At 39.3% G+C, this 22,292-nt stretch overlaps 2 protein-coding genes and 1 long non-coding RNA gene across 4 annotated transcripts in view; 2 read left to right on the plus strand and 1 right to left on the minus strand.

Moving 5' to 3' along the window:
- On the plus strand, nt 1-3,587 carry LOC120498861. Its single transcript, XR_005626771.1, has 3 exons — nt 1-34; nt 926-1,037; nt 3,454-3,587. It is a non-coding gene; the product is annotated as an uncharacterized LOC120498861 (long non-coding RNA).
- BPNT1 (3'(2'), 5'-bisphosphate nucleotidase 1) lies at nt 3,011-14,655 on the minus strand. Of its 2 annotated transcripts, none has more exons than XM_039702048.1 (9): nt 14,517-14,655; nt 11,070-11,194; nt 8,937-9,041; nt 8,577-8,684; nt 8,004-8,052; nt 6,923-7,014; nt 5,767-5,964; nt 4,805-4,910; nt 3,011-3,634 (listed from the first exon to the last, which is right to left on the minus strand). In XM_039702048.1, exons 2-9 carry the CDS (start codon nt 11,184-11,186, stop codon nt 3,486-3,488), a joined length of 924 nt encoding a protein of 307 aa, XP_039557982.1. In that variant the 5' UTR covers nt 11,187-11,194; nt 14,517-14,655; the 3' UTR covers nt 3,011-3,485. The 2 variants fall into 2 exon arrangements, with proteins under 2 accessions (XP_039557982.1, XP_039557981.1); XM_039702047.1 differs by lacking the exon at nt 14,517-14,655 and adding an exon at nt 14,352-14,510.
- Nucleotides 14,634-22,292, plus strand: part of IARS2 (isoleucyl-tRNA synthetase 2, mitochondrial) — a 27,664-nt gene continuing 20,005 nt past the window's right edge. The window contains exons 1-12 of the mRNA XM_039702046.1: nt 14,634-14,893; nt 15,338-15,460; nt 16,280-16,436; nt 17,408-17,556; nt 17,647-17,696; nt 17,793-17,902; nt 17,988-18,078; nt 18,458-18,573; nt 19,643-19,812; nt 20,601-20,691; nt 20,903-21,054; nt 22,009-22,169. Of these exons, the coding sequence (XP_039557980.1) occupies nt 14,690-14,893; nt 15,338-15,460; nt 16,280-16,436; nt 17,408-17,556; nt 17,647-17,696; nt 17,793-17,902; nt 17,988-18,078; nt 18,458-18,573; nt 19,643-19,812; nt 20,601-20,691; nt 20,903-21,054; nt 22,009-22,169 (1,574 nt within the window). The 5' untranslated portion in view covers nt 14,634-14,689. The remainder of the gene's footprint in view (nt 14,894-15,337; nt 15,461-16,279; nt 16,437-17,407; nt 17,557-17,646; nt 17,697-17,792; nt 17,903-17,987; nt 18,079-18,457; nt 18,574-19,642; nt 19,813-20,600; nt 20,692-20,902; nt 21,055-22,008; nt 22,170-22,292) is intronic.

Below are 22,292 nucleotides of genomic sequence, written 5' to 3' on the forward strand. Positions count from 1 at the left end.
CGCGGGAGAAGCCGTAGAGGCGGCGGAGAGGGAGGTGAGGGTGGTTGGTTGGTTGATGTGTCCCTTTGTTGCTGCGGCCCGGAGCCGGCCGCCGGTGACGAGCGGGCGGTGCCCGGGGTAGTCCCGGCCGCGCCGGTGGAGCTCTGGGGAACCGGCCGGGATGAGGGATGGGTGCTGGGTGAGGGCTGCCCTGCTCCTCAGCAAACCAGATGCCGGTGCTTCACTTCTCACGGCTTCTCCGGCTGAGGGCTTTGCGGGCGCTGCCTGCGAAAGCCCTTAGCTGGATGTCTGGCAGCAGACGTGGAGGTGCCTCCAGCCCCTTTTCTATGTGCGATGATCCAAACAAATCGAGCAGCGCAACACACACCGACTCGTTTGAGTGCGGTGGTTTCACTCCTCTGGTTTTGTAGGATGTCACTTGTTAAACTTCTGACAAACCTGCGAATTTTGCAGCGGGTCATATGAGTCCTAGAATATCCCCAGTGGGAAGGGACGCACAAGGATCACCGAGTTCAGCTCCTGGCCGTGCACAACGCGGTCCAAGCGCTTTTGAACTGGCAGGCTTGGCACTGTGACCACTTCACTGGAGAGCCTGTCCCAGTGCCCAGCCACCTTCTGGAGCCTTGGGATGAATTACAAAATGCTGTGTCACCGAGTTTTCACAGGAGACTGGCTCAAATTCAATTTGTTGCAAGGACAATGCAGTGCCCCTGTGATCCCGCCCCCCCCATCTATTTTATAGATGTTACTGTAGCACCTAATGTGTTAACAGAGACGTTATCAAATGCTTGAATGGTGAACCACTGCTTTTTGTGCAGTGGTAGTGGTGTAGCCAGAGCACGACTGCACATTACGTGCTGATTTTTATGCTTGATTCCTGCTGCTGGATTTAATTTCAACTTTCATTATTCTTCTCCTGTGTTAGCAGTTCTACAGTTTCTGTAAGAATGGAAAGTATTTCCACGAGTTTCCATACAGAAGTATCTTTACACACCATGCAGAAGCTGATACATGCTGTAAATTCTACTCCCATTCAGGTAACTGAATGAACCGACAGAAATTACAGCAGAATTAGAAATAGGCTTATGCTGAAGAGATTTTCAAACCTATTGCAAGTTCAGATGAAAATAAGGTTATAGAGGCAATAGATGAAGATTATTCAGTGAGTTCTGTCTTTGGTATTTTAATGATTGCATGGAAAGAACAATTAAGGCAGGCCTTTGTGTTGCCTGAATTGTTCTGCATTTTATCTTAACATGTTTTGCAAATTCACATGCAGATTTTGATGGGAATGTCACAGCATATAATTCAAAGAATCCTGTATAAATTAAAGGTAAAAATTATGTATAACAAGCAGTGAAATTATTGTACTTGCTATGTGGTTCAAACTTCAGTCACAATCAGTATGTGGAATGACTAAACTTTTAATGGGCCAAAATATGAAGAAGGTTCTAATTAAAGCAGGCTGAATCTGCCCTGCATGCTCTTACCAGTTATGCAATTGAGGAAGAGAAGAAAGGTAGGCTTTAGATCAAAGGATTAGAAGCACACATTGTTCCTATATATGCAGCTCTAATCCAGTGTAATGCTAGAATGAGGTAAATGCTAATCTTGCTAGTTTATCTGTAAATGTTAGGCTAAGATGACCTCACTAAGGAAAAGATTCCTTAGATTCTGTTCCATGTGTGTACATGGAGAGATACAAACATATTAGCAAGGGTTCATATCTTTTGGTGGCAAGATGTTCCTGCTTGTTGGAAATGGAGTCAGCTTTAAGCCAGTGAAGACATATTGGTGTAACCCTAATGTGAGGAAAGGATCTAATCTAAGGACTCTTAAGTGGAGTTGTTTAATATATTGTATAATGACAGGAGAAAGAAATAACTTGAACACACTGGAAAATTGAATTTCAAAACCTTCTTTTTATGGAAAAACAACTTTTTGTACCTTGAGGCACTCATTTAAAGACAGTTTGTGTGGATGAAGAGTGTAGTTATTTAGAAGACCTAATCTTGTGGGCAGAGAGGAGGTGAGAAAGGGTGCAGTGCATCTTGCAGGCTACTTTGGCATTCATGGTGCCAGCAGAGGGTAAAGAAAAAAATCGTGTGAGAGCTTAGGGATTCAATCTTTAGGTAAGCAAGCAGCTGTGTTCAGACATCCTCCCTGACAACACCTGCCTGAGAACCTATGTCACTCTTTTCTCCACAAGGAGAATAGAAAGAAAAGCAAATCTCCATGTTGTCTGTTGAAACTGGCATCTCTCCATGGCATGCCTCAGTATGTATCACATTGATAGGGAAAAGGAGGCCCTAGGACTGTCATTTGAGAGTAAGGGACTTGAGTCACAAGATCTGGAGAAAAGGGGCAGAGATGCCTCGCTGGTTCAAGAGCGTAATTCCTAAATTCAGCTTGAAGAGACTTCAAAAGGGTTTGTCTAAGTTTCCAATTTTAGTTAGTGATACGTAATATACTACAGCTTCTCTTTTGTGTTCAAGTGGACTGGGCAGTTTAATCCTGCTTTCCTAACAGCCACACCTATGGGAAAGCTGACTGAAACAGAATCTCCAAAGTTAATTTTAGGTGATCTTGGCCCTGTTCTTCTCCCCTCCTCTAACATGCCTGTGTTCCACAGGCAGGGGAAATGGTACTGTCCACTTCCTCAACTCTGGGGCTGTTGGAAAGGTTTATCTCAGAATTTGGGCATGGAAAATTTCAGAGTTTGGCTTTTCTGTTATTCCCAAGTATGCCAAAGTGTCCTTGGCTTTGGGTGCCCAAAGTGCTCCAAGACTGCAGTGGCATAAACCCTGAAAAACCATTTCAAATCATCGTAGAGGTGCCCTTGTCATGTTTCCTTGGGTTCCCAACTGAGCTGTTCTGAACTCTGATGTATGTGCACTTCACTGATCCTCAATGAATCCAGTGATCCATGAACCCTTATTTGAGATTTCCAGGCCCAGCTGCGTGTCCTGCCTCCTGCAAAACTCAGTGCAGACCAAAAAAAATTCAGATGTCACTCTAAGAATCAAAACTGGCAACTTTATAACAAATGAGATCATCCATCTGGGGAAATGCTTAGTCCATTTGTATTTAACACAATAACCCTTACTGACGACAAAAACCATTGAGCAAGATCAGGTACATGACTTCACGTGATTTTGTGTCCAGAATATGAAGATGATTTTTGGTCTGCAGTGTTACGATTAGCAGTATATTACACTCAGTCATGAGGAAGAAAAACTCCCAAAGAATATAGAAAACAACTGCTGAAGAAACGTGACTGTTTTGATGTTGTCTGCTCAACATAGCCAAACAATCTGATCCAACAGATACTTAGAGATTCTGTATAATTTTGAAATTATTGAACACCGTACTGAAAGAGTTCAGATTCTATGAAACAGAATTTCATGCTCAGTCTTCTTCTTCCTTTCTTTTTTACCAAGCTCCTTTTCTCAGCCTTCCAGGCCAAGTGAAGACTCTTCCCTGCTTTAAGGCACAAGAGATTCTTTCACAGTGTTTGGAATACGACTGGCATAGTAGTCATAATTTCTCAAAGTGGCAAGGACACCAGCTGAATTCATGTGTTTCACCTCCTTGTTATACTGAAATGAATTTCCACAGATATCAGTTATCTTGCCTGAAAAAAAAATAAAAATATTCCAGCAAAAAAGAGTTGGAGTCTATTAGTTCAAGTGAAATAACTAAAAGCAGTCTTTGTGGTACACATGCCTGTCTTCAGATGTGAACTCTCTTTGCTTCCATTTTATGTACAACAGGTTTTATGTTGACTGAAATCAAATAACTAGTGGGTTTTTGTTGGTTTTTTTTCAACAATACTTAAATTCTTTGTGTCTCAGGAAAAGGAAAACGTGTCTCTCTCATGGATTACTTAAAATGCTTCCTGAGTAGCTTTTGCATTTGCCATTGACAAGCAGTAAGGAAAAATCAACAGGCCAAGTAAAAACCAGGGTAACTCTATACCACACACTCTAACATAATGTTGAAACACCCCACCTGGTTTTAAATGAGATTTTAGGAATCACTTAGCAAGAGCAAGACAGATCTTTATTCAAGCTAATTTAAGCAGGAGATTCCTATCTACCAAAGATGCTAAATACAGCATTGTGCTGCCCCAGATTGGTTGGGTTGCTTTGTGCTTGGGCTAACCCTGTTTAAAATCGTCCCACAGTTACAAACACTACAGGCTGCAGAGGAGTTCAATAGTGTCATTGTGAAGGCTGTTATCCTTGCTTGACAGAATTTAGGAATCAAGCCCCATAATTTTAGCATATCGTAAAAGCCTATTAATGTGAAAAGAATAATTAAAAAAATAATACTACTTCAAATCCTCAGTAGTGAGTCTTTTCATAACTTTTCAACCCCTTTAGCCCCTAGATAAGTGAAGTGTCTCATGTTGGCTGGAGACCATTAATTCTATTGAATTACATTAATGACTCAATTTTGGAGTTTGTACATCCAGAGAACAACAGCATGATTTGACCTATTTTTGTTGGTTTAAAGAATTCAATGTCCACATATTACATAATATGTTACTAATAATAAACTACTATACTCAGTTAGTAGGACATCAGATTTTACTGTGAGATAGTGGCCAACAGAAAAAAGAAAGGGACATTTGTTTTGAAAATATTGAAATGAATATACCCCAAATTTAGGGATTTGGCTTTTTTAATTACATGACAGTAATTCACACATGCATTGTCATTTTTCTTTCAATGGAAAGCATAACTAACTTCAAATTAACGCAGTTTTACTTATCCTGGAACTTTGAATGCTATTAACTTACCTCCCACAGCATGTAGGATAGCTTCAGGTGCACATGTATCCCACTTCTTGCACCCAGGACTGGCAAATACATAAGCAGATGCTTTACCTTCTATGAGTTGAATGATCTGTTAAGAATAGAGTTGCAATCATTGCAAAGGATTTAGACATTTAGAAATTGGTAGAAATAACACCAGGAAGTGGGGATTAAATCTGTTTATTTAAGTACTGATAGTCAGGAAAGGAACACCAGCCATTTCTTTATTTATGTTACAATAAATGTATTAAAATTTGGAAGCTACACTATATCACCATTCCCAGCTCAATATTTTTGATCATTATAAATACAGTCTATAGGATGAAAATCTGCTCTCAGTTTCAGAAACAAGAATTCACTTCTTGTGCAAGTACTAAAAAAATAAAGGGGAAAATATATACATGTTGTGTTAGTGCCACTTTGGGCCTTACACATGGTGGAGAAAAGAGATGAGAGGGTGTGTTTTTGACAACTATGACAAAACAGCTTTAAAACCTATACTAAATGAGTGTTCCCTCTACCAGAGAAATTTCACAAAGGAAATATCACAGTGCACTTATATTTTTATCCTTTCAAATGTGCTACTAGATAGTTGGAACAAAAGCTGTATTAACACAAACAGGAGGACATGTCTAATAATTGAGATTAAACTGAATTCCCATTTATTCATTCTGGTCTTACAACTTTTTACTTTCCCCCTAAAAACAGAATACTGGGGAAAACAGACCTCAGCCATGACCAGTATGGCCACTGGTAGAAATACACCTGTGTCAAATTCTCTCAACCTCACAGCAGACTGAATGCTAGGAACAGTTGTGCTGGGTAAGGTGGAGGAAGTCTTTCCTGTATGTTATGCAAGTAAGCAAATAATTTCTTTAGAAAGTATTTTTATTTTTTTCCAAAGGTGTTACCTCCCAGTAAAACCAGAAGATTTGGGGTTTTCATACCTTGTTTCCTGCTCCTCCCACTCTGATGACGTGGTCTGGGTTCAAGGCAGCGATGCACTCATTCACCAGGGCACTGCTGTGGGAGCGGGTGGTAACGACGATGTGTTTGCCAGCAGGTGCTTCTGTCAGCTGAAAGCCAAAGGCACCCATGCCCAGCACTCCCCAGATTGTCCTGCCCAGCACAGCATTAGCTCCTGCCTACAAGAAAGGCACAGAATGATGGTTTATCACACTGACCAGCAGTTAAAGCACAAAGAGAAAGGGTACCTAGATGCATCTTGGCATATCAGGGAGTATAATATTAATATTGGGCTGTACATTTAAACAGTGGCACTTAAAAAGGACTACTTGAGAGCCCAGAGTGAGAAATTAGCTCTCTTTCCCTATAAGGCAATGACATCATTGACCCTTTTCTTATCTGTGACATTGTGGTGGTGCATTACATCCTGCCTCCAGTGACTGGCACATTAATATTTGTATATTTCTGTACTTGGGGCACAATCTGTAATTGAAAGTATCTCGTAATTTGAAATATTTTGTGATCCATGTCATACAAAACATGACAGCATTACATCAGCTCAAGGGCCTTTTAACTCCAATAACTTTAATTAATCAGGCTGTATCATGAGCTCCCCCAGTAATACTGAAATAATCACCAAATATGTAAATGTCTGTAGGCTGGCCATCCTGAAGCCTGGCATGATACACTCTAACTCAGCTGTCAGTGACAACTTATGCTTGGTTTATTTAGGGCTGCAGATTTATAGCAGTTACCACACATTGCAAATGTACCCATTGCATGGATTTACTAAAGAATTTCTAGCAAAGACTGCAACACCACTGACCTGTACTTGTTTTACAGTAGATACTTTATAAAGACTGTAGTAATTTGCACAGTATATACATAATATATACTGTATTAGTGCATTACACTAGCCTCATGATTCAGTATGGTTGTTAGTAAGTTCCTGACATTCAGTTCCTGGAAACCAACAATTAAAATTACATATATTTAGTTTAAAAACCCCAATACCTTATATTACAACAATAACTCCCTTACATGCCAGTTTTCAGTTGCAGGTGTGCTAACTGAAATAGCTTAGGAGTAACATTTAGAAATCACACGATGCTTCTAAAGAAATCAATTATTTAATACCTCATAGTTGTAATATGGCTGATTAATAACTCCTGCTATTGCTTTGCCTCCATAGGCAATTCCAATGAGAACGGTTACATGGTCAAGGAGACCTGGACAGAAAAAGCAGGAATGTAGTTAGGCTTGAAGAAGAGAAAGATCTTAATAAAAACATATACCTTCAGTAAAAGTCCACAAATCAATATGCAGAGTGCTATCTTAAAAATTCAAATAATAATCAGGATTCTCAGATGTTGGTATCATTTTTTAGTCATTTAGCCTTGAGATCTGCTAAAAAATGCCCCAGATAGAGTTCTTTTAATAGAGCTATGTTATAACTAACACATAATGAGAAGGACATTTAAAGATACAACTACACAGCAGCATATGATGACATTCTTCTGTAATTGTGGTGGGAGTTCTTTAATGCTATTCAAAACTAGCAATTTACTGACATCTCTCTCCCCAAAAAGGGAAAAAATCTGTCTAAAAGATTTTATATTAATCAACTAAAACATGCATTAGGAGGCAAAAGCATATTTCAGCATATTGTTTCTTAGAGTATTTTCTTTTTATTTTTTTCTTTTCTTTCATTTTGATGGTCTATTTCTATGGATAGAAATTGGGCTTTGCTGAGAACAGTTTCTTCCCATGACTGAAAAATCGTGATTTGTGGGAGGATATTTGTTTTATTTTGAAAGGCCTACAAGTACAGCTGTGGTATTTGGGTTGTTTGAGAGGAAGATGTAAATACAACTGAGCATATTCCTGTTTGAAGGGGAAATTTAGTCCTTCAATTCAAAGATATACAAAATTGTAAATTTAGCTAAAAACTCAAGACAACCAGCCAGCAGTCAAAGGCAGCTCGTTTCTCTCTGAAGTGATAAAAACTGGTCAGCACTCAGTAGCCTATCAGGAATATTCAGTACTGCTTAGAGCTGAATACAGTGAAAAAATACATTCCAAGCACTCAATAACTACAGAAACATCAGCCTTATGAAACCATATTGTAAGCAACTTCTATGATAAACCTATGGATATGTATGCTACTTTATTACTATTGCTATTTTTTTTTACCAAGAGAATTAAAAGAAAATCCAACCTTCAGTGTACTCCTTGGTTCCATCCAGGGGATCAACCCATATTACAAGCTTTAAGAATTAAAAAAATAAGGAAAAATTAACAAATACAAATCACATAAATTACCACACAAAGTATATATTTTACTTTAGTGCTTTTATTTCCTTATGATAGTAACGAAGTGAAGAGATCCAAAGTTTTAACAATATTATATGGCTGAAACCTATGATAGTATTTTACACTAAAAAAAGGGCATAAATATTGACTGGAATGTCTCAGTAAATCTCTTAATAGAAGTATGAAGGATTAAGCTGAAATGTAAAATGAGATTACTTTCATATGCCCAAACTAGATTCCTGCCAAATTAATTTGAATCACAAATTGTAAGAAGCCAATTTCCATTTCCCATTACTGCAGACAGGAGCATGCAGCATTTGTAGCTCTGGAGGTGTGATTCTCATGACTACATTTCAGTTTTCAAACAAAAAAGAAAAACTGGCAACATTGAAAAAACCTTTCTTCATTGTACACTCTTAGCTAAAATCAGAAAGTAGTATAGATAATGCAAAATATTAAGACATAGACATAGCATTACCTCTTCCTCTTTAATTCCTGTGTACTGAGCAGGACAAGGTTTCTTCAGTATTTCTTCACAGTGACCATCTTCAATTAAGTCCTCAGTTACATCATCAGTGGGCAGATCCTAACCAAAAATTTCTCAGAATTATCAGAAAAATGTTTTGGGCTCACCTCATTTTGCCTTAGAGCTGTATATTTGACAGCAGCTTGAAAAAGCTAATGAAATGGAAAGGTGATATGGGATGGAAATACCTTTGTTTGTTGGTTTGTTTTTTTTTTTAAATTAAAATCGATGTTTTCCTAAACCCAGACAAAGCAAATTCTAGTGCAAGCTACAGCATGATAAATTGTTAGTGTGAATTAAGCAGGTACTTACTTCTTCTCCTATGATTGTCACCTTGGGAAACTTCCGTGCCAAGGAAGCACAAATGCTCATTTGTACCAGCCGGTCAGCTTTGGTCTGCAAGTCATTGGGTCCAGCCTGTCCAAGAGTGGATAGGAACTTGTGTACTAAAAAAATATACCAGCACAGTGGCCCATACAACACCCTGAATATCTACTTGTAATCTAGTTTGGTAAATCTTCAACCCAGTAAGTGACCTTGTGAAAGGCAGGCTAAAAACTGCAAGAAGCAGAGGTTTCCTGTGCACCCCAGAGCTAAGACAGACTGGTCTGACAATAGAACAGTGGGTTTGGTGCCCCCAGGTGACATAAAAAAATGACTGCAAGCTTTCCCAATGTTGCGTAGCCAAACATAAGTTGCTACATATGTTACAGTAATTTCTTAAATGTTAATAACCTGCTACATATGAAAGTGGGTAACTTATTAACACTTTCTTTGACCCTTTAGGTCCAGAGATAGAATCCTAGTAAGAAATAATTCTGTTAGCACTGGAATTCAGAAAGATAATTCATCTAGGATTTGCATCTTAGTTGCATCAAACAAAAATTTTATCTGCTTGTATCTTATTTTCTGACAACAAGTGTTTTATCCAGCTACAGGAATTAGCCATAGGAATGGGATATTCTATTTAGAATCATGTAATGGATTAATTTTTGCATGCTCAAAACTAGTCTGTCCCTTAGCCAAGTGCTAATTATATGAAACTTGACATTTTTCTTGGAAATTTCCCTCTCATCCCCTAATTAGTTTGGTTGAAATTGGTCCTGAATTTAGACTCAATAAGATCAATTCATTGCAGAGAATGTCCTTTGTTCCGGGACATGAACCAAATAAAACAGTATAAGTAGTTCTTTAATGTAAAAATGGGTGGACAAAAGTGTCTACCACCAAGTTGCGGGGCAGGGGTGGAAAGTACAAGTACTACAAAGAAAAGCAATATAAATGGAGAGCTTAGACTTGACTGAAGGAAAGAAAACTCAGGATATCAGGAGAGGAGATGGCTAAAAACTCGGGTGTTCCTGAACTAGATAAATGGATGGAGGGTCACTATGTTGATGGAAAATAGTGGAACATTCCCTTCCCAGCTGTTCTAAAGCTTTCAGTAAGGCCAGTTAGAATTGGTCTTGGTCTTTGCTGGCTACAGAAAGAGGATGAATGATGAGAGGCAGCACTTCTGTTCCTTTCTGTTCTGCATCTCTTCCCTTCAGACTGCAAAACAGAGGCACATGCAGCAGTTTTCTTGCCTTCTTCCTCTGCCTTCAGCAGCCACTTTGGCAAGAATCTTGAAGGAATTTCAAGATCTCTAGTCCCTCAAACAGGAACCTCTTCTGTTGGTCATTGCTTTCAATCTAATGTTGTGTGTTTGTAGTATTCATTCTTCAAAAAATTTAAAAGTATGTAAAACCAATCTTATTTAGAACCAATATCACCTGTTATATTTTATGATTTTTGAATAATGTAAATTCCTGCAGTACCTTCAATGTAAAGACCAAAAATTATATATATTTAATGAAGCCCTTAATATTGTTATATATCTGTAAAGCTAGAATTAACTTCTACCTATTCCAGTACTGTAGTCAAAACAAAGATCCTGGCTCTCTGTGCAAATTCCTAAATTACAGCAATTAAGAACTTTAATACCTGGTTTCTTTTCAGAATTAAATTTGAAGCTCTGAATTGGTTTTGAAATCTTTGATTTACAATATAGGCTAAGGTTCTTTTTTGTTTTAGGAAATCAAACACTGATTTATACTAACCCAAAATTCATCAGGGCATGGTTCTTTTAAGCTGTACTATGGATGTGAGAACACAGGTATAGAAATTAACAGGAAATATACCTTATTATGAATTTTGAGGTGCTATGCAAACCTTCTGTTTTATGAGGGAAATCAGGACAAAATTATGGTGTTTCTTTTAAATGTACAAATGTTGTTTAGAAGTACTGGTCAAAATACACTTTTCTAGGGCTGTTTTAATCCTTTAAAAAGGAGTATTTGTTGTAGGTGGTGGTGGGGGAGGTGAGGGCTGTATTTCCTCTCACAGTTGCTGATTTTTAAAAATACCACTTTGGCTTGTATCCAACTGGAACGAAGTAAAAGGTAATACCTTCTCGACTATGCCCAGATCTCCTGCAGACATCACATTTCTAACAATTGTTGCAGCTTTTTCTGCAACAGAATATGCCGAGGCCACCACACGCATGAGGAGAGCTGGAGAAGCCATGCTGAATGCTGAAAAGAAAAAAAAGCAAACTTGCACATTTCTCTCTTCAACAGAAGAAGAAAGGTATTTTACATAACATTTGAAACAGAGTAGAAAGCAGAAAGTGGGTTACAGCCAGTAAATAGTAATGAGGTGAGCTTTGGATTTTTTAAAAAATACAATTGATGAACACAAGGATATAAAGCTATTGTAGACAAGGTCTTGCAAATACCCAAATTCTGTCTGACAGTGAACCTGGTTCTCACTAAAATAGAATGAATTAAAAAAGAACAACAGCAGCAGCAGAAACTCTTATCATAAACATTAAGAAAAAGAAGAGTCTACACACAGCACTTATTTTTTGCACACTTTGAACATAAGTTCATTTCTTCAGAACTGACCCTACATTTGGTTTGTGCCGACAACTCAAGCACAAGACCACAGGACAGGATGACATTGGCAACTTCACTTACTATTCCCCTTTGTTTAACTAAAAAATAGGGTTTTGTAGATGGCCAATTGTGTACACAAAGTAGGTTAATGATATGCAGATACTGCAAACTTGTATGCAAAAGCTGAATTTAGCCATCTCAATTTAACCGTCCTTTTTGTATTTGTTAACTTCTCCTGATTTCTTTAAGGAAATCAATTTCTATCTTCCTGCTTCCCCTCACCACTCCATGTCCTGTCATTCTTAATATTGCATTGTCTTCCTCACCTGTTCTCCAGCACAAACCAGTGCAATTCACTGGGCCTTCAGTTACCAAGTAGAATAACCATCACCCTAGGTAAGGCTGGCATTCCTCCCAGCTTTTATTTAGCTCAGGAAAAAGAGCTAAACTTGATAACCACAAGAGTGGTTAAAGAGTGATAACCACACTGCATTTTTTTAAAATGCAGAGTTAATTGCTTTTTATATTTTCCTATCAGTCGTTTCCGTCTGTGTAGATGACACACTTTTTGGCTTGGCGTCATATGTATGACACGCTTCCAAGGAAACACTTGAGCACAGGCAGAACAAAACACAGAGGAACTCACTGATGACCTCACAAAAGACGATATATTATGGGGGAAGTGCAATACAACAATCATATCATAGATATTGCCATTGCAGCAAGTCCTACTTAAGTGGCAATAGGTCATTATACCTTTCCTGTCTTCCTTTATAAATGAAGTTCATGGCTGTTCACAAAATGGCAATGTCAGAGGTACCAGAATCCCAAATTTAGCTGATTTAAGAACTTTTTGACCACTTTAGTAACACCATACCTGTATGAGTAAAGTCAGAAGCACTCTGAGGCTGAAAGAGTAGAGCAACTGTGCAAGCACATTCAAAAAGAACAGTTGCTAATGTTAATTATTATTTCCAGCTAATGGACAGGAGCAAAGTGCACTGGAGTTCTGTGGAATAGCCAAGGTCCATACCCAAAGTAACTCTGGACAGGTAGCAATAGTTACAGAGGAACTTTTGGAAATGCTACCTGTGGCAAAAAGCAGCTCTCAAACAATTGAAAGTTGCAGAGCAAATATGTATCATGACACATGGAAAGCAATACACTCTTTTAAGTCTATACCATCATGTGAAACAAGTTAGCAGGAAGGAAAATAGTTTATTCCATAATGAAAATATACGGAACATGAGAATTTCTGAGAAAGAGCTAAAAAAGTAGCATATGAGATGGAAAGTTTGGATTAAAGATAAACAGAATTAATATTCTTTGCTCAGCTGCTCCAAAAAAAAAGTCATTTGACCTTTTACTGTACATTTGATCCTACTTCAAAAATGAGAGGAAAACTTAAATGTTTTAAAGTCTTGACTTACTTTACAAACATAAAGTGTAAACACATAAAATTTCAAAATACTCAGAAAACAATACAGAAATACTATCTTGAATTCTTGAAGCTTGACCCAAGGTATTTTCAGGTACATTTTTCTTGTCTATACTTAGGGCAAACAAATATACTTTGTGTGGTGAACCCAGGATCTCCTGGCAAAACTTAAAATTAAAATATTTTAATGAAAAAATAAGGTTTATTAAAAGAAAATGATATGAGAGGTTCAACACCCCTTCCTCATCACTCTGGAGTAATTACCTAATGAATTGCAAAGTATTTTATTAGTGCAAAGGTGCCTTAGATTTTTACAGGGCTGCATCTCCTTTGTGACACATCTTCTGGTATACTGGACCTTTTTGATTAGATAAGTGAATGCAGTAGTTGCCTCTAAGTTTTTTTACCTCTGTAACTTTTTGATCTTATTTATAGGTTTATGGCATATTCTTTCCGATGAGGGCAATGTCTAATGTATACTTCCACAACGCACTTAAGAATATATTGCTTGCTTTGGACAAAAATAGTTTGACTCCTAGAAAACTGTGCCGTTTACAAATAATGCACAGCAATTATGCCTCAAGTTAAATTTGGGTATCATTTTCCTCTAAAGATCTTCCCTCCTTTCTTCTAGCCCAGCAACCAAACTGTTGACTGGTCTTGACAAATCAGCCTATTCTGATACCTGTTAAAATTAATGAGTTCTAGTTCTACTTTTTAATTCTGATGTATCTAAGTACTACAGGCTGACAACAATTAACTTATCAAAGCACACATGACAGATTTGTTGATGGTTCTCATCCTCTTTTATGCAAACTTCCATTTTTTAAATTTATGGGTTTGTCTGATGAAAGGAGAAAGTGGACATCACACAGAGCATGTCCTTAAATCCAAGTGCTAAGCCACGACTTCATTCTTGGAATTCTTCAATGTCTAAGAGGCCGGAGCTCCCTGTTTCTTTACAATAAACTTCAGCCCACACCTAATAAAAGATAAATTTTCCATTATGTAAGGGAGCAATATTTACCCAGCAGAAGCCGGCTAGGATTCGGGGTGGGAATCTCATTGAGGTTCACCTACAGACTTCCAAATGGGAAAGGGCTGCGCTACCTCATTTCACCAAAGAGAGAGAGAGAAAAAAAAAAAAAGAAAAAAAAGAAGGAAAAAAAAAAATAAAAAAAGGAAGCCTGTTCCTGATGTTCTTGCCATGATATTCCCGATGGCAAAGCGCCTGCAGGGCAGCGCAGCCGGAGCCATGGAGCGGTACCCGCGAACGCACCAGCGGAGCGTGGCCGGACACACCACGGCTAGTCGGGGATGGCAGGAGCAGCTCTCCTGGCACAGCCGCCAACTCACCGCGTCCAACCTCGCTTTTCCCAGGATCTTCGCCGGCCCCCGTGGCCCGGCACCGATCGCCGGCAGCGTGCGGGGCGCTCCGAGCCCTTCGCGTTGGTCTCCGTGCCAAGGAGCGACCCACGGCCCAGCACCGCCGCTCCCCGCCCGCAGGCAGCGAGGACTCACCTCCTCTACCAAACCACCTCGGAACGCCCCAAAGCCTTCCGGCTCCGGGCGGGGCTCAAGCTCTCGCCCGGCCCGTCGGGAGCGCCGAGCAGCCGCCGTGCCGCCCGCCCATCGCGGTGTGTCCCCTGCCGCGGCCCGTCGCGCCGGCGGAAGCGCGGCCGCAGCCCGTGAGGATGCTTCGGGCCTGGCGGGCGCCGGCGCTGGCGCGGGCCCGGGCCGGGGCCGCCCGGGGCTGGGCGCGCTTCGCCGCCTCGGAGGCCGCGGCCGAGAGCCGGGAGGACTCCCGGTACCGGGACACGGTGCTGCTGCCGCGCAGCCCCTTCCCCGCGCAGCTCCCGGGGCGGCTGCAGCCCGAGACGGAGCTGAAGACGCAGCAGGTGCGGCCGGGGCCGGGCCGGTTCCCCCGGCAGGAGCGTGGGGCAGCCCCGGGCGCGGCGAGCCCCTGGCCGGCAGGAGGGCGGGGGTGGCCGCCAGGGTTTGTGTTCGGTCCCGCCGCGCAGGGCGAACTTCTGGCGAGTCCGGGCTCTTTTTTAGAAAAGCTCTGGCTCTTGAGGTATTTTTAATTTGGATAGTCATGTTTTTACAGGTTGGTTTGGAGGAGAGTAACGACCGTCCGGATAGTGTAGTGCTAGGATAATCTCAGGCCTAATATTTCACCCTCTTGGGCTTTTTTGTACTTAAAACCCACTGACGTCTTCTCTTGCAGAGTTAGAAAAGTGTATTTGTTTGCCTGCTTGCTTTTGTTGTAAATTTTACATCCAGACTTTTTGTAAGTACAGAGGGTTGTGATAGTTTTGGTCTTTTTCTTGTTGTTTCTACAGAAATGTGGTTTTTCGGAACTGTACTTGTGGCAGAGGCAAAGGAAGACAAAACAGGAATTTTGTTTACATGATGGACCACCCTATGCCAATGGAGACCCTCATGTTGGCCATGCATTAAACAAAGTAATTACTTACTTGTTCATACTTTATTCTTGTGGAGTGGTAAAGAACCTGCTGTCATGTGCCCTGTGTTCTCCATTGCCATTTAAATCAATAGCACTTTAAAATGTTTGGGATTTTGGTAGTTGGGGCTTTTATAAACCAATGGTATGGTTATGTGTTTGCCATATTTTGCCATGTTGATGTAGATTCTATACCCCAACATAAATATCCTGTACTGAATGCTCAGTGTTCATTTTGATTCAGCTCTGAGATTCACAGCCTTACGCTGACCACCAAGGGAGAAAGACTCAAATAGTGAGTTGTCACCCACAGCCGGTGCCAGAGCTTGGGCTGCAGCAATGTGCTCTAGGCCAGTGCTGTAGGTCCAACTCAGTGTTTTAAAAATGAGAGTCAGTCAGATTTCTTCAAGTCTTGTGAGTTTATAAACTGCATCTCTCAGTTACACTGGTTGTGAACTCCTTGGATAAGAGGTCCTCTAATGTTCTGTCAAATTACAAAATGATAGGCAAGAAAAATAAAAAATGCGTTGTCTTTGGATCACAGAGTGGTTTGGGTGGGAAGGGACCCTAAGGATGATTTACTTCCAAACCCTCTGCCATGGGCAGGGTCACCTTCCACTAGACCAGGTTGGCCAAAGCCTCATCCAAACTGGCCATGAACACTTCTAAGGATGGGGCACCCAGAGCTTCTCTGTTCTTAAATATGAATTTATCCTGCAGCTTTTGATAATTATATTTTTTAAACAGGAGGAGCTTAATTACAAATGTGGCTGTTCCACATGGGGGAGCTAAAGTGATAACAGACCTTGTGGCTTTTCAGATTTTGAAAGACATCACCAATCGATTCCATGTGATGAGAGGTTATAAAGTGCATTATGTGCCAGGGTGGGATTGCCATGGACTGCCAATTGAGTTGAAGGCACTGTCAGAAGTCAAAGGAGCTGAAAGTCTTTCACCTATGGAAATTCGGCAGAGAGGTAAATGAAGGCTTTTAGACTTCATTGTGGCCTTTCCTATTAGCTGTTGGTGACGTTTTCTATGATCACTGGGTGTATTTGCCAAGCAGATAGAGCAGGCTGGAAGCTGCTAAAATGGGATAATTTCACATAGCCTTAATTTGTTGCTGAAATGGGCATGCAGAGCATTAACCCTCAGTTTAAAAAACAAACAAAAGGAGGGTAGGGGATTTGGACGTCTGCTTTAGTTAACTGTATAGTGGCAAGAAGCTGCTGTTTATCAGATCAGCATCCTTTTGGTTTTTGAAGGCTGAATTTGATTAAGAACTGAAAAGATGCATGTAGAAGTCAGACTCCTTCAGGACAGCTTGGTTCAGTATCACAAGTAGGAATGTATTTGTTGACTTTTTAACAATCCTACAAAACTATAGGAGGGATCCTTTAGAAGAAAGTCTGTATTATATGGAAACTGTTTTGAAGAAATAATTTCAAATACAATTGAAAGGCATCATCATTCAGCTGCAAAGCTTTTTGTAATGAGCAATTGAAGCTTCTTTAATTTGAAATTGTGGTAATGAAATGGACTAGCTGCTTTTCGGATGTATGTTACTTAGAAAATTTTGAATCAGCATAAACAGAGGGAGTTAACTTTCACTCTTATTACTTTTATGTTGAGAACTTATTTTGAGAAATTTTTCTTCCTGACAAATTATATTTTCCCCCTCTTTCTTAAAAAGAAAGTTTGTAGTCCGAAGACATGTGCTTAAAGTTCCTGTGTTAGTGAGAAAGTGCCACACCTGCTTACTCTTTGCAGTCATTTTTTGTAGCAACCAATCTGAAATGTATGTATTTTGAACCATAATAGTTAAGGCATAGGTTCACTATGTTCAGCTCTGGCTTTACTAAAAAAAAAAATCAATTGTACATTTTAAGTGGTATTTTATTGATCTTAGTGTGATAAACCATGTACTTAATGGAACCATTCCCTTCAGCCAGAGCATTTGCAGAAAGAGCAATTGAGAAACAGAAATCCGCCTTCATTCGTTGGGGTGTAATGGCAGATTGGGCCAACTGCTACCTTACATTTGATCCAAAGTATGAAGCAAACCAGCTGAGAGTCTTCTGCAAGATGTATGATAAGGTATATTGAACTTCTGTGGAAGTCTGTATTGATTTTTCATGAGTTTTGGTTCTCCTAACTTTCTTTTTTTCCCCTCGCTGTCCTCTCTAGGGTTTAATTTACCGGGACTATAAACCTGTGTTTTGGTCCCCTTCAACAAAGTAAGAATCAATTTACTATTTTGTCTTCAAAATTTTAGCAAGGATGCTAATAGCTTTTGATGTTGCAGCATATAACTTGTGTTTGATGTGTATCAGAACAGCCTTGGCTGAGGCAGAACTGGAGTACAATGAGCAGCATGTCAGTCGCTCTGTGTACATGAAATTTCCACTGCTGAAGTCACCGCCTAAGCTGACTTCTGTGATAGGTATGACTTCTCTGTAGCTTTAGAGACTGACAGCTTTGATTTTTGTTATAACTGTGAGTAAAGTACTTCTAATTTACATCTGTAGATGGATCATCCCCTGCTAGTGTGCTAGTCTGGACCACGCAGCCTTGGACTGTGCCAGCCAATCAAGCAGTTTGTTACATGCCAGACTCAGCGTAGGTGTCTTTCCCTTGGTTCAGTTGCCTGTGTCAGTCCCTACTGGTATTTAGCAGCAAAATTAAAACATTCTGGGTTGCCATTACAGTTTACTTAAGGGCATCATTTTTGGGTTTTGTTTGGGGTTTTTTGATTTTGTTTTTAAGTGTTGCAATTGTAAGCTTTGTTCTGTATTTACTAATATATTAATTTCTGCCTAAATTTTTATTAAACTATTTCTTCTTCAGGAGGCAGTTATTTTTTTAATTTTGAGATTTGTGAGTGAATTTGACATGTAAAGCATACTTGTCTGTCTTTTAGAGATGAAGCATTTCACAAATTGGTAGCTTTGTGGTGTTTGTAATTATTTAGTATCACAAATTCGTATTTGCATTGCAGATATGTAATTGTAAAATGTGCAACGACTGGACAATGCTTCATCCTTGCTGCAGATAGAGTTGAATCTACAGCTGCTGTTCTGGACACACAGTTTGAAGTTGTATCAACATGTAAAGGTAGGTTTTAAAATTGTTAAATTGCTTAGAAATCTGCTGGTAGGTGTCTGAAAACTGCTTCATTTAAATGTGTTTATAATTTGAGAATATCCTTCACTAAAATAATACAAGGAGGAAGAATCTCGAATTTACTGTTGGTAACTGTTGTATTGTAACTCAAATTATCATCCCTAGATTTCAAATGAATTTTTAAAATCTGGCATCACGTTTGGAAAAATGAGATGTAGACTGTAAGTCTATATCTAGTCTGTTCAGTATCAAAATCTTAATTATACTGAAGTTTGTCTTTCCATCCATTGTTGATGACAAGAGTGGGCTAATTACAAGCATGACTGGTGCTGTATTGTAGGTGGCTGTTGTCTGTCTGGACAAACTAAAGCAGTTGAGTTGGCATCCTAACAAACTGCATAGTGGCATTTCTTAACAGGCAGGCTTGGGATTCAGTGTCATGAGTTGGGATTTGGTGTGTCATTTGTGAGCTTTATTCATTTGCCTCCATCAGTGATTCAGTGCTGAAAATACGCATTTGTAAAGAAAGTGAGGAATCTGTTTCTATTACTTTTTGTGTTCTTTTTTTTTTTTTTTGGTGTCTTTGGTGTCTTTCCATGCCTTCTCTTTCAGAGAAAGTCTCGTTTTTACCTAATGATGAAATTACTGGGGATGTTTTTTCTCACAGCTTCCACCTTTTTGAATCATGTGATTTACAGATAACATCCAAGAGTAGTAGAGTTGAACCTTCTTAAAAAGAAATTTCATATTGCAACCTGTTCTTTTTAACTTCCCATATATTCAGTAATTAATTATGTTTGTTACTTTTCTGTATTTGTGTACATAACTTTGTGATAGCAGTTCTTAAGCATGTTCCTTCTGCGAGGAAATAATTCTGCGAACACCATTTTGTCGTGTGGCACATTCCTCAAGCTCTGCGATTCTTGACTTTCAGCAGGGCTTTAATAATAATAATATTTTCTTCTGTGTTTTTTTAACCACTTCTTCTATCAGAGAGCAGTAAAAGAACAAGTTGAACATGGGAGTTGTATTTATTTTATCTTCTGTTTGTATTTTTCAGGTGCAGATTTGGCAGATGGTTCTTGTGCTCATCCCACCATTCCTAACAGAGTCTCTCCCCTGTTACCTGCAAATCATGTGACAATGACAAAAGGGACAGGATTAGTTCACACAGCCCCAGCTCATGGTATGGAAGATTACAGCGTAGCTTCCCACCATCAGCTACCCACGGTACTTTATCTTTTCAGCTGTTGCTCTTGATTTCCTGCAACTGATTGACTGTGTGACACTAAAATGATTTGTTTTAATTTCTGCATAAAACTTGAAAATACTTTGAAGCATTCACAAAAGTGTGAGTATCACTAATGGCCTGCAGGAATGCAAGACTAACCTTAAGGAAAATGTGTATCAGGTTAAAAGAATGAAGTTTCCTTCTGCTGATTAAAACTTATAGGAAGGTGTTAGAATCAGATTTTTCTGCTCTTTATGTGGTTTTGTTTTTTAAAGGAGAACACAGAGACTATTTCTCAGATATTGACTCTCACTACCAAGAATTGTCCTTTATATGCAGATCAGTAAGTCACCAGTTATGTAGGTCATTGTTACTTTTTTTTTCAGCAAAGCTTATTTTAAACACATACATAAATACAGCTCATTTATGCATGGCCAGTTTGTGATTGATGGGAGTGAAGATTCAGGATATGGGGCATGTGGAGGGCTAGGTTTGCTTTTATTTTGCATTGTTTATTTGAAAAGTCACCAAAATACCAGTGTCTTTATGTGTGATAGTTGTGGTATGTGTGCAAATGCATTGGTGCTCATTTCTTCTGACGCCTGAAATTCACTTACCTGATAGATTACTAAACTGCAGTTCACTAAATCTGAAGTGTACTTATATGTTTTGTTATTCATCAGAAAAGGAGTCACCCAGTAGAGTATTTAACTCACTTTTGAATTCCAAAAACATAATAAGTTGCCACATGGTATTTTATTGACATGATTAATTTATTTATTTTCAGGATTGCCTTGTGGATGAAAGTGGGTGTTTTACAGAAGCAGCAGGTCCTGAACTTAAAAACAAGAATGTCCTTGCAGAAGGGAATGAAGCTGGTGAGTATTTGATATTTGACCATTTGTTGCTTCATCACTTACAGTCCTGCAGCTATATTTTGAGAGTTTGCATAAACTGGCCATATTTTGAATATGGATGAGGTACAGGCATTTCTTGCTAAGTATTGATTATGGAAAAGTACTAAGTTGAGGTTAACAGCAGCCATATGTTCAAACTGAAATTTAATCTTGGCCTCATTTTTTCTCTCAGTCATTAAGATGCTTCAAGCAGCTGGGAGTTTGTTAAAAGAGGAGAAATACATGCACAGTTACCCCTATGACTGGAGGACTAAGAAACCAATTATTATTCGTGCCAGCAAACAGTGGTTTGTAAACACAACAGATGTGAAGGCTGCAGCACAGGTATGTAATTTTGCTTTCTTATGAGACACTTGAAGACAACTGATGCTACTTGGAATCAACAAAAAAACTCTTGCTGTAACTCCCTCCAGAATATGATCTTCTCCAGGGTTTATGAACAGTAGTTGAAAAGCATTAATTACTTGTTGAAGTGAAATACGTTGTCAATTCTTTTGTCAATGTTGATATAATCCAGGGTAGCTACACTGACTGATATATTCGCTCATTGTATTTACAGATGCAGAAGTTTCTTAGAACTACTGATGTTTTTTTTCCCTAAAATATTTTTTTAAAAGATGATATTTCAAGGAATTAAATTAGAAGAGATAAAATTATCACTGTTAAAATTATCTTTTTTTTTGTTAGGCTAGCCTTGTGTGGCCAGATGTCTTTGTTTGCTGCCCTGTTAATTTTGTCACAGTCCTATTTTAAATAACTTTAAAGCTTAGGGTCTTTTGCTCTTTGAAGTTACGTAGACCCACACAGAAGATTCAGGCCAGCACCTTAGGGTAACAGTGATTTTATTCTAATTAGGATATGAGGTGTATATTCCATATTCATCCTTATCTAGAATGGATGAAAACACGGTGGTTACTCTGCAGGGCTGGGAGTGAGTGGTAGCCCTCTACAGAGAGTTTGTATCAAGGTGGGTTTTCAAAGTAGACAACAGTACAAGATACAGTCAGCTTTTAAACTTCAGATTCAGTCACTGATGCCACTTTTAACACATGTTCAGGGTGTGTCTGCTGGTGAATCAGGGAGCTGAGGTTTGGTTGGGAAATACACAGTATATGCAATGTTCAAATTAGTTATTGAAGAGCAGCAGACAGTTGCCTGAGAATGTATTGTTTGATACTGGGAATGGGAGAGTAGATCTGTACCATATTTTACTAGCAGCATAAACGTTATTCATGGGACAGCTGAAGCATATTCAACAGTTCACTGTCTCCTTTATAGGATGTGCTGAAAAAAGTGAAAGTGATCCCTACATCTGCAGTGAACAGGATGCTGGAGATGCTGGACAGAAGGACGTTTTGGTGCATATCACGGCAAAGATGCTGGGGCGTCCCGATTCCTGCTTTTTATCAGAAGAGCACAGGAGAATGCTTGATAAACAGGTACCTGCCTAGCCTTAGACACTGAGAAGTGACAGAAGAAGTGCTGTCTGTTGTGTTGCAGTTGATGATATTATAAAACTTCTTAGTATTTCAAGTAGGAATACACACTTTTACTGGTAGTTG

This window comes from Passer montanus, unplaced genomic scaffold, assembly GCF_014805655.1.
Source record: "Passer montanus isolate IOZ18808 unplaced genomic scaffold, ASM1480565v1 scaffold153, whole genome shotgun sequence".
Lineage (NCBI taxonomy): Eukaryota > Metazoa > Chordata > Aves > Passeriformes > Passeridae > Passer > Passer montanus.